We start from the raw sequence: 12,323 nt of genomic DNA, 5'->3' as shown, positions 1-12,323 counted from the left end.
GTCGAACATACAAAAAAAAATATATCCACAGCCGAATATATAACCTCCTCGTTTTTTGGAAGTCGGTTAAAAATTAATGTTCATACGCCTATCTTTAAAGGCTCTAAAGTTCTGTTCAGTGACTTTCTTTCTATCATTACACTAATGAAATCTCATCAGCTCAACATAATATAATATTATGCTCAAATATAACTATAATCGTCCATATAAATTTTAAGGAGATTAGCATACCTCAAAGATCTCATGATCAAATTGCTAACTTGGTAACCTCAACACCAAGATCGAATCATTTGCATTGAAATAACATTATAATTTTTTAAATCGTTCGACAAATTCGGGTTTCGATCTTAAAGACGATTAAAAGTACCAATAATAGGGTTATAACTAGATAATTCATGGTCTGGTGACTGGTGGTAGTGATGATGATGATGATGATGAATGTAACTTGCATAGTAGCATATGCTTTCAGTTCTTAAACCAACTCCGAAAGTGGCAAACTTGTATTTATAAGGAATCCGGAGTTCTCTTAGCACCTTCGGAACCATGGTATATTATCTAATTGCAAAATCTTGATTTTTGAAAGCATATGCTTAGGATACTTCTCATATAATCGAAATCACTATATGTTTCCATATAAATTTTGAGAATTTCCCTCGATTACTCATGGATTTATGGTGGAATAGTGGTGATGATGATGATGATTAATTAACTTTGCATAGTTGTATATGCTTTCAGTTCTTAAGACAACGCCGAAACCCCCAAATATGTATCTATACGGAGTAAGGAGTTCTGTTCACCACCTTCGACCATGGTGTATCCTGGTGCAAAATCTTACTTTTTGGTAACATATGCCTGAAATGTTTCATATGAAACCAGAAAAACCATATATTTCCATTTGAATTTTGAGGAGTTCCTTCGATTACTCATGGATCCCATCATCAGGTCACCACTTTTGTGAAAATGGGACCAAATTGGAGTGAAACCTAATATAACAAAATAAAAATTTCGAAAATCGATTCACAAACGGTGGAGCAATCGTTGAACATACATAAAAAAAAATATATCCACAGTCGAACGTATAACCTCCTCCTTTTTGGAAGTCAGTTAAAAACGTATAGGTCTTATGTATTGCTCGATAAATAATAAAGTATAAGATCATTAAAGGATTATTAATAGTCATTGAAGCGCGTGTAAGGCCTTTGACGGTCGTCAGTCGGTTTTACTAGGAAACACACACTTGTCTAATTGGAAGTCACTTTGTAGTAATAATACCATAGCTACCTTTAGTTAGTAATAATATATTACTGTACAAGATGACGCACGCAACTCCATTGCGCCAAAATTCGCTTATCGAGCGGGAACCGCACATATAACGGTTAAAAAGTATCCTAGATGTCTTTTCCCGGCACTCAAAGCAGTGACGGATTAGCCCTTAATCAAATTAAGCATCCTTCATTGCCTAGGGCATCACGTCTGAAGAGTAAAGGTTCAAAGACCGATTCTAGTTGAGATACGGATAGGGGCCCACAGGCATGGATTGTTTAGGGCATCAATTAGTCTTAATCCGTCACTGACTCAAAGTTATACGAAATTTCAGCAAAATCGGTTCAGCGGTTCGCATTTATATTATTAGTAATATACCTAGTATGGATGCAAGTGCAGGGACGGGTGATGACAAGTAGGTCGAGAACAATCTTCTACTTCATATTACTAAATAGTGAATACTGAATACACAGGACTATAATAGTAAAGTTTTACTGGCAAACATCGTAGTATTTTAGCAAAGAATTTGTAGAAATATGTTGCTTACTTAAATAAAAATTTGACTAGACTACACAATTTAACAACTTTAAAAAGAAACTTTAAATGTAAGTTTTAAATTATTTTTAACAAAAACAAGACATTTTTTTCCTTTTGGCTTTGCAGTAATTGTAAACAATTTAAACTCAAAGTTTACCTCTGTCTCACTGTACACTGTATAGGTAATATAAAAATGTTATTTGTTCTGAAAGAGTTAACCTGTAAATGCATGAGTATCAATTTTGGGTTATTTTCTAACTCCTAAATGGTATTTACCCCTGCGCGGTTGACCTCCAGCCACCGCCCACGTCGCCCACGCCACACCACCATTATCTCCCGGTGTAATAGCAAAAAAAAAAAAAAGGGATCTTGTGTCACTTGATTAAGAAAAATAACTTTAAAGGTTAGGCTTTATTTAAAAATAATAATATCCTTTATCTTATATAGCTATTTTTAAAAGTTATTGAAGAATGGTTATCTTTTAAAATATAGGGTTAGTAATTTAGGGTGGGTTGCACCAACTTACTTTAACTATAACTTTAACTTTAACCATAAGAAAATGTCAAATAAACTGTCAAATCCCTAGTAGAAGTCCATAATAGACGCCATATTTGACGATAACTTTAACCTTAACTATAACTACGCCTCTGGTGCAACCCTTAGATGAAAAATGATAAAAATGTAGCTTCCATCCTAAGTATGAAAGTCATAAAATTTTGTCCTAAAATTACATTTTATTGTCATTTTCTAATCGCCACAATCAGAAGCATTTAATGAAGAGTTTTACAGACGAGGTATGGGTGGGACTTATGTCAAAATCTTTATTTAATTACAGTTAAATAATTAATTTTTGTATCTGATTGCGGCAGTTAGCCACTTAATAAAACCTTGCTTTGTCCACTGCACGCTTACTTTAAATATATTATAATATTTATAGGTCTACCAGAATCTGATGGCAAAAAGTGAGAAAATAAATTGACTAGCAATACCGGGGTAATTGGAATAAAACATTTTGACCCTTTCTTCTTCTTTTAGCGGCTGATTCTGTGTGTTAAACATGCAAATATAAAAATTCATCCAATGATCAAGGATATTTTTTGAAAATCATCAAAATCAAAAATTGCCATCAGATCCTTGTAGACCTATAATTATAGTTAGCTCTACAGTTCGTAGCATGTGCTACGAAACGATTTAATACTTCAGAAAATGTATACAATCGAACATAGAACCTCCTTTTGAAGTCGGTTAATAAAATACCTTTTTACGGGCAATTCTGATTTTAAAAAGCGTCAAGTACAAGGTTAATCGATTTTGAAAATCGAAGACGTCGTGAGAGAGAATTATAGATGAGCGGTAAGTGGTAACGGAGCGGTACTGAACGGACGCATTCCAAACACGCGCAAGTTAACCACTGTTGCGTCAGCCGCAACGGGGCGGGTCGCATTTATTTTTTTTTTAATTAGGGGGCAAACGAGCAAACGGGTCACCTGATAGAAACAACTACCGTCGTCATGGACACGTGAAGAGTTGCAGGTGCGTTGCCGGCATTTCCATTAAAAGGTTCAAAAATAAATGGATGTTGTATTGTATGGGTTGAATATAATAGTGTCAGGCCGTAGCGCGCGGGTCGCTTTTTCCACAAAATTGCCCTGAGTGAAAAAATTATGAACAGACGAATTTTTATTCTCAGGAATGAAGAAAAAATGCATGACAGTTTGAATTGAAATGAAGGATGGGTTTTAGAGATCCACAAGCCACAGCCACAGCAGGAAGGAAGGCAATTTCGACTATTTCGCAGAAAATACTGGTCCATTTCCCGCGAAATAGTAATAGCGTTTGGGATTTCCTCTGAAATAAATCAGCAATCGGCATCTAGTTATCAATAATACCGACGTCAAAAAGATAGTTCTTAAAAATATAGGTATTCATTTCATTTTATTTTAAATCTACAGAAAAAAAGAGTACTTACTAGATACTTAATCGTTGGACCTGTCAGTCTGCTATGATAATTATTATAAGGCCCTAGTAATGAGCAAATTGTTATAAAATACGAAAACAATTAAATACTATTATATTAGATAAGTACTTATGTAATTTTGTAATTAGTAACTACTAAGATAATAAATTACAATTAAATCTTGTTAAGTAAATGATTTATTTTTAAGTGATATTGTTATCTTTTCAGAAATAAAGAATTTTTAAACCTAAAACCTGTCAAATTTTGATAAATTTAATTATAATTTATTAATATTTAGAAGCGTGTCAGCTATCAGTCAGTCTATATTTTATAGTCTGTCAAAAAAGTAAAGAAATTAAAAAGTGGCAACATCGTAGTGTCATCCCTTTTTTCTTAGATTGATTTGAGAGGGATGACACTACGATGTGGCCACTTTTTAATTTCTTCATGTTTTTGGCAGACTATAGAACATATTTTGAGGATTTTGTACACTGGATGAAGTCGACAAAGCACCTGTAAGTCTTCCGGTATTGCAAGTGTCTATAGACGAATAGAATTGAGAGGCGATATTATAGATTAGAAGAGATTCATGAAAAGTCCAATTGAAAAAGTTTGTCGTAATTGCTAGCGAAGGAAAGACTGCAATGATGATATTATGTAAACTATCATACCGTCAGTAGTAATTACTACCATTTTTCAACTTTATTGCTTTGGACATAAGGCTTACAAGTGATACACTGCGGATGTCCGAGATCGTACATTGTCCGACTATCGATTAGAAAGGACAAACGGCATTGTGGCGGTCACTGCAGGTGAAATTTTAGATGATTCTTGCAAATTAGTATAAAAGTACAAGTTTGAGGAAGCATGATAACGTAAATTAATATTTTAATGCAAAAGTTTGTCTGTCTGTGGTCAAGCTACCTAAACAGATTTGGATGACATTTAGAATGATGATAAGTTTACTCTTAACTTTACTTATATTATGTATCAGGATAGGACGATATGTTTTCATGCTACGCAACTACTCTAAATAAACTTTTAAGAATTTTTTAGTTCTTAAGGCCATCCCCCGAGCAAACGACCTTGGCCATACATTTAACGCGTTGCCGAGATCGCAAAAAAATCCTAGTTTTGTTCACTTAATGCAAAGTTGATAAAAAAAACCTAAACGTGCAATATGTAGAAAAATGTAATTTGTAAACACTAGGGAGATGCTGAAAGTATGCTTCAATTTTAATAAATTAATATTATTTTGGAAGCTAATATCATGAGTATACGAAACAAAAATAGGAAATTAATAACGGGGAGAGGAATGTTGATATGCTGAAGATTATTGCTGTATTTTATTATAACTTTGTAGCTTTCAAATTATGAGTTTATAAGGCTTTCAATACGGTAAATTACAGCATCTCCGTATGGGGAGCGCCTTAAAGCAAAGGTTAATCTTACAGTTTTAGCGAAAAATATGCCAATAAATAAGATTCCTCATAAAGTACCTAAAATAATAATAAGATAGTTGGCCCACTTTAGCAAATGATTAATGATTATTATTATTACAGTCACATTATAACGATTATGATTCTGACTACCGATCACTTTATGGAACTATTAAAAAATTACCAGAATCGCTTATGCAAAATGTACGATTGACGATAAGGCTGTACCCGCTCCTTCTCAGAAGTGGGATCGGCAGGACACTCCCAGCGCGAGGAATCTATTGCGCGGCTTACGTGGAAATTGAAATTGCATTTGCAAATTGCGATTCTAATTATACTGCAATTAAATGTTTCTTCTCTATATGCGATTTAAAAGATTTAAAAGACTATTTTGTTGATATAATATTTTATAGTAAGAAAATAAGGGAATAAACAATTTTAAAAAAATGGACAAACCCCATTCCCTCCAGCCGTCTTTCGTCTTACAAGAAAATTATAATTTTCCTCCCATACTAAATAATGCACAATGGCCCAAAATACATATAGCCTTGTTATCATTTCGGGGATTCAAAAATTGTAGTAGGTGCCTATTCATATCATGTTGCTAAGAATTTAGTTAGATTTTATTTCTTAGGGCCTGTTTCACCGCTTTCTAATAAAGTGCCGAATAGGCTATTCACAAATTTTTTGACAGATTCTCCATACTAGATCTGTCAAGTTAATTGGTGGCTGGTGGCTGGTGGTTCGCCTATTCGTCACTTATCAGGAAGTGGTAAAACAGGCCCTAAGTATTAAAATTAATCCTAACGGTACAATATAAATACTATGCATTTTAATATAGCATCGTGGGTTGTAACTTGTAAGGTGATCAAGGAGAAATTAAGTGAAAATGGAAACGTGAGAAAATCCTTTCAACTTCATTGTCATAATATTATGTCTTTTTATCCTCATTATAATATTTTTACATTTATGCGTCTAATATTATCAAGGAGGACTAGTAGTAAGTAGGGCTTTATCACTCTTTTACGGAAGCCTGTATAATGACTATTTAAGGCCCAGTAGTCCCTAAAATAAGCAGGTCGATGTCTGTCAGTACGAATATCGACATTGAGGACACCAAAATAACATTCATATCAGCGCGCCTTGTACAGCGGCGGTTATGGTGGGTACAGACTGGTGAAACGTAACATGCAATGTGTCATGCAATGAAAGAATTCACCGTACACATTGCTGCAATGTATCATGAAAGGTAACACACTTTGTAACAATTTCTCATAGTTTGGACGTCTTGTGCGCGCGAAATGTGCATTTCACGCGCACGCTACGAGCATTACAAGCCGCGCGCGGAGCGATCCGTGATTTGTCGGTTTTTCGAACGAACACAAAGGGGCGCGCAGTGTGCGCGGAGCAGCCAACGTGGACGGTCGTTTTGAAATCAACACGTGCACGCAACGAACATGGAGGACGACACTGCGTGGAGTGAGGAAAAAGCATTTTGCTTGATAGATGCGTACAGAGTTCGTGAAATTTTGTGGAACCCACAAAATGAAAACTATTTTAAGAAAAATCTTAAGCAAGATGCGTGGTCGGAAATCGCAAAGTTGATGTCAATGACTGTAGAAAAATGCAACAACAAAATTGTTAGTCTTCTCTCTTCATACCGCCGCGAAAAGCTGAAGGAAAAAAAATCAAAGGGGACAGGAAAAGGTAAGAATAATGATTAATGTTTGTATTATTATTGTTTTTTTTTTCTTCATTTATAAAGATTAACAAACAGTAGGTAATCACATTAATTAGTGTAAAATTTTGGTATTTAAATCTATAACATTGTGAAACCAGCAACATTAACCACATAGTATCTACATAAAGTATAATGGTAGATAAAAACATACAGGATGTCCCGTAAATACTACGACATACTGCCACAGCTGATTTTTTTTCGCGATTTCGAAGTTGGTCCCATAGTAAAAGTTGTTCGTATTGATGAGTACTTTAACCTCTGGCAGTATGTCGTACTATTTACGGGACAGCCTGTATTGTAATGTAAGTGGTAATGTAAGTGTATAAAAAATACCACGAGAATGTGTAATTGTTTACTTCTGACGTAAAACGAGGGGTGTTATAAGTCTGACCCCTAAAACTGTGGGCCTGTCTGTCTGTAGCATCGTAGCGCTTAAACGGATGGACCAATTTCGATGCAAAAACGAGAAAAAGGAATTCAAACCTCATGTTTCAGCTACATTATTTATTTATCCTAAACAATTAACTTTGTATTACTCGGTTGCAGGTGCCTCGGAAACATACATAAGTCGATGGTTTGCCTATGATGCTTTGAAGTTCTTAGACGACAGGAACACACCGAGAAAGAGAAAAAATACGGTATGGATTATTCTATGAACATCTGTCTTGCCAAGAAACCTTTCCTTCTTTCGTAAAATAATCAGCCAATTCATCTCTAATAGCATTTAGATGTGCAGGTGATCGTCTGGGAATATTTCTTATGGGCAGTAATGATGTCATGTCGTCATTATTTCGCCTCCACGAACCTTCATTTAAAATTCCTTCTACCTCCTGATCAACTAATCCTGGAGTTATGAACACGTTTCTAGAATGACGTTTCAAATAATTATGTAGAAGAACGATTGCCATAACTACCAATTCAGCATTATCAGGCTGTAAAAGCATTGGTTTTCTTAAAACTCTGAACACAGACGATATAATTCCAAATACGTTCTCAACAATCCGTCTAGCTCTACTTAATCGGTAATTAAATATTCTCTTCGATGAACCCTTTGGAGGTGTCCCACCATATGGTTTCATCAAGTTTTCACTTAAAGCAAAGGCACTATTGCCTACAAAAAAATATGGGATGGAAATATTTCTATCGGGGAGTGGACGCGGCGATGGCAGGTTTATTGTGTGATTCTCTATCATATCATATAATGTGGTATCTTTGAAAACTCCGCCATCTGAAATTCTCCCTTGGCATCCCACGTCTACGAATAGAAAATTATAATCTGCATCAACTAGAGCAAACAAAACGATGCTAAAATTTTGTTTATAATTATAGAACTCGGTTCCGCTTTTGATAGGTGCTTCAAGTATAACGTGCTTTCCGTCTAATGCCCCTGAACAGTGTGGAAAGTTCCACCGGTCTTCAAACTCCTTGCTTATCTTCAACCAGGCTTCGGCTGTCGTTGGTATCTAAAAAGAAAACAATTAATTATTTTTTGCATTTTTAGGAGTCACTTCATCGCTCGGACTTGGAAAACACTGCCGACCAAAATGTGTTCACCCCTCCAGTACTACCAAATGAATGTAGTCCAAAGAGCGCTAAACAAACCAGGAGGGATGACAATGTGCTCTCAGATGTGATGGGAATACTGAAAACAACAGCCAACAAATTGGACAATTCGATAGGTGTTTCTGATACAACGAAAAGTTTCGCTTCCTTTATAGGGGCTAAAATGACTAGTTATTCTCCACAAACTAGGACTTCGGTCGAACATGCAATTTTTGAAATAATTATGAAAGCTGACAGGGGATATTACGAATCGTGGCGTCATCAAAATAACCATGCATATGGTTCACACCAAGATGACTATTTATCCAGGGCAAGACAGAACTGTGTGGATCTGACCGGATATTCTAATCGTCCCTCAACATCGGCCGGACCACCATCGGGCACAAACGAAGCGGGACCCTATGGCTATACTACGGCAAGAAATGAAGATACTACTGACTATCCAACCAACCAGCCGCCCTTGTCGGTCTCTTCACAAGAGTCTTACACGTCTTCTATGGATGACTTTAATGATTTAATGTGATAAATAAAGACACTTCTAAACATAAATAAAGATTTTCATAATACGTACCTTAATGTATTCTTTTAATTCCTCCATTATTGCGGCGCACACTTCAGGTACAATAGCACTTATGGATTGTTTCGATACTCTAAACGTATACTGCAGACTTGTGTAAGAGTCCCCGGAACCTAAAAATCGAAGTGTTATTGCTAGCCTATCTTGGATTGAAATTGGAGCTCTTAAATTTGTATGGTTTCGACTAATTCTTGGTCCAATCATCTCGAGTAAATTTTCAAAGTCTGTTGGCGTCATCCTAGTAAAGTTTTTGTATTGTCCACTTATGTGCTGAAAATTCATATCAGTAAGCAGTTATCTACCTTCTCTCCGTTTATACAATTCTGTCCGCCACCAACGTCGGGGTCTTCGGCGTGTTTTCATGAGTTGATGTATTATTAATAATGAAGTACTGATAATCGTCATAGCAAGAACGTGGTCTTCGGACTCCATGCTTCGTGTGATCTATGGTTTTGTAAGTGACGCGCACGAAAAAAACGTGTATCGAAGGGCCGTGTTCGCGGCAGAATGGCGGAAACAGACGAACGCGGGAGGTTCGTAGTGAATGCGCGTTAAGAGCGCGCTATGCGTCCACGCTTGCAGCGAACATGCAATGAAAGGCAGAATTATACATTTCATGTTACGTTTCACCAGTCTGTACCCACCTTTACGCGCTCGCCGCGTGCCTTGATAATAGAAAATAGGAGTAAAAAGTAAAAACCTTTTGTTTTTAGTATTCGCAAATCAAATATATCAAATCGTTTACGTTAGGTTACGACACAATATATACTACATTTTTTGTTTTTTCTAGAAAGTGTGTAATTTAGCCATAAAATGATTTAATTAGGAAAAACAGCGTTATAAGAGTCATCTTTGAGATTTTTTCTATCGAGGAGAATTTTTCAAATTGTGTACTGATATACCTTTGCGTATAGGAAATTTTCTCAATTTTAAAACGGTACTTATTTTATACTTAAGTAATGACATTTCCTTTACTAAAAACGAGTTTTAAAAAACCCATTTTACGTAGTTGCAACAACCACAGCGCCTTAAGTAGTTTCTAAAACTTTGCTGCGACTCCCAGTCACACCTAAAATCAAAATGGTTTCATATGTTGGCCTCTCCTGCCTGCACTCTAAAGTTTTTTATAGAAGTTTCTATATACATTATACATGGTGTACCAAAATAAAGTGCTAAATACTTTAGGGTATTTAACTGCTATACTCATGTACAAGGTGTAACAAAACTACTTTATGGTGACGAAACTCGTGACGCCGGGGCGCTTGCCCATACAAAAGTAAAAAATATTGGTCTTTCAGCGCTGTTACTTTCACAGTGAACTCTCTACAAGGAACACGTACACACCCTAAAGTATTATCACTTAGTTTTCTTACACTACTACTTTGCCAGCGAACTACTTTGCAAAATATTATCCAATCGACTATCGCTATTGAAAATATAAATTTAATAAATTCCCGCCAAAAGTCTCAGAAGCTCGACAACGGCCGCTTAACATCAGGAATAAGAAAAGCTTTGATCAAAAGATAAACGAACACATGAGAGGATGAAATAGATAAAAAAAGTGGATTTTATGTATGGCCAGATGATGAAGTAAGGTTTGTTCAAATTATAAGGAAAAATGAGTGATTGCTTTTATGTTGTAAAACTAGCTGTTGCCCGCGTAGTATGCAAAGCCTCAGCCCGATCGGTTTAAAATTGACAAAGTTTCATACAAACTTTCGTCCCCTATTTTATCCCCTTGGGGGTAGAATTGATCAAAATCCATTCCTAGCGGATGCCTACGTCATAACATCTAGCTGCATGCCCAGCTCGATCCGTCCAGTGGTTTGGGCGTTGATAGATCAGATCACAATGTCAGTCAGTCACCTTCGAGTTATATATTTAGGAGATAGATGTTACTATGTTAATTACCTTCAACCACTCGTGTCTTCAAATATTCGTAGGATTCTTCTAGCTCTAACAGTACAGCGAAAATTGAGCGTCCGAATCGAGTCATTGAACCGAAAACTGACCGTTAGACGGTCCGATTTATCTAAGGGCCTCACCTCCCACATTCACCCAATTTTTACATTCATATGCACCATGATGCTAAGGTGTTTCATTTCCTATAAGAATTATAGCCGTATTAACAAAGAGTTGCTATTAAATCAAGTTTTTAAGATTATTTTGTCAAAATACGAAGACTCTGGCAGAATATATCTATTAAAAAGTTTTTTCTTTATAGTTAACTACTTTTAAGGGCTAGTACATCAACGTATTACTTATAACTTTGATGTTATATTTCAACTAAGTTTAAAGTTTAAACCCTGCAGTAAGCGCCTGCGTTTCTGATTACAGCTTACAACCCCTTTTCAACTCCAACTTTACGTAGCTGTACGTCACGTGCTGTAAAAACGGGAGTAAAAGGTAAGCAGGTTAAAAGATCTTAGGGGTCATAAAAACGTCGCTTAGCTAAACCTTTTAATTTTTAACTAATTTAGTTCCACGAAATTTCTTAAACCGTAAAGATTAAGGCTCTACCTATCACGGCTTTTGCTTTAAGTTGACTATATCATCGTCATCATCGTTGCGTCTAAATTCGGTTATCGCGTGGGAACCGTATATTTTCCGCAAGAGAAACTATCCTATGTTTCCCGGGACGCAAAATATCTCCATACCAAATTTCATCAAAATCGGTTCAGTGGTTTAAGTGTGAAGTGGTAACATACAAACAGACAGACACACTTTCACGTTTATAATAATAATATTAGTATGGATGTTGACCAATATTCAATAATAGTCTAACCATTCTGTAATATTATGTATAGAAGGCAGCAGTCAAAATCATTTGAAATACTTACCTACTCAAGTATTATAATATTACATTATATACCCTAGTTACTTTGTAGAGACTAGAGAATATTACTGGTTCTAGGACATGGATTTTATTACAAAATATCTAGCAAGCTTTAAATGTCTGAGTGGCTGTAAAAGCCTTCTCGATTTAAATAAAATTAATTTTAATTTAAAATTATTATCATAGACAATTTCCCGTTGATTATCAATTCACATTAAATTTAACACGACAGTAATTCTGCGGAACATTTTATAGTTCTTCAATTAGGTGTCATTTTAATGTGAATGTAATGTCGTAATAATATTTCTGTAATTAAATAGTAGAACATTTCAATATTATCATCACACATCGTTAGGCCGATTGTTAATTATTATTTTAAATGCGAAAATGGAGATACTTTGAGTTCCAGG

General features: G+C 35.6%; 1 protein-coding gene across 1 annotated transcript; it reads left to right on the top strand.

Moving 5' to 3' along the window:
* The first annotated feature begins 6,381 nt into the window (after window positions 1-6,381).
* LOC121729842 lies at window positions 6,382-9,051 on the top strand. Its single transcript, XM_042118486.1, has 3 exons — window positions 6,382-6,903; window positions 7,484-7,575; window positions 8,439-9,051. Exons 1-3 carry the CDS (start codon window positions 6,654-6,656, stop codon window positions 9,021-9,023), a joined length of 927 nt encoding a protein of 308 aa, XP_041974420.1. The 5' UTR covers window positions 6,382-6,653; the 3' UTR covers window positions 9,024-9,051.
* The last annotated feature ends 3,272 nt before the right edge of the window (window positions 9,052-12,323 follow it).

Source organism: Aricia agestis, chromosome 8, assembly GCF_905147365.1.
Source record: "Aricia agestis chromosome 8, ilAriAges1.1, whole genome shotgun sequence".
Classification (NCBI taxonomy): Eukaryota; Metazoa; Arthropoda; class Insecta; order Lepidoptera; family Lycaenidae; genus Aricia; species Aricia agestis.
Note: the sequence above shows the minus strand (reverse complement) of the source record. Positions and strands in the feature narration are given on the sequence as shown.

Coding starts and splice junctions, on each gene's coding strand:
- LOC121729842 (XM_042118486.1), top strand. CDS start 6,654: ATGGAGGACGACACTGCGTGGAGTGAGGAAAAAGCATTTTGCTTGATA. Junction 6,904..7,483: donor ATCAAAGGGGACAGGAAAAG/GTAAGAATAATG, acceptor ACTCGGTTGCAG/GTGCCTCGGAAACATACATA. Junction 7,576..8,438: donor CGAGAAAGAGAAAAAATACG/GTATGGATTATT, acceptor TTGCATTTTTAG/GAGTCACTTCATCGCTCGGA.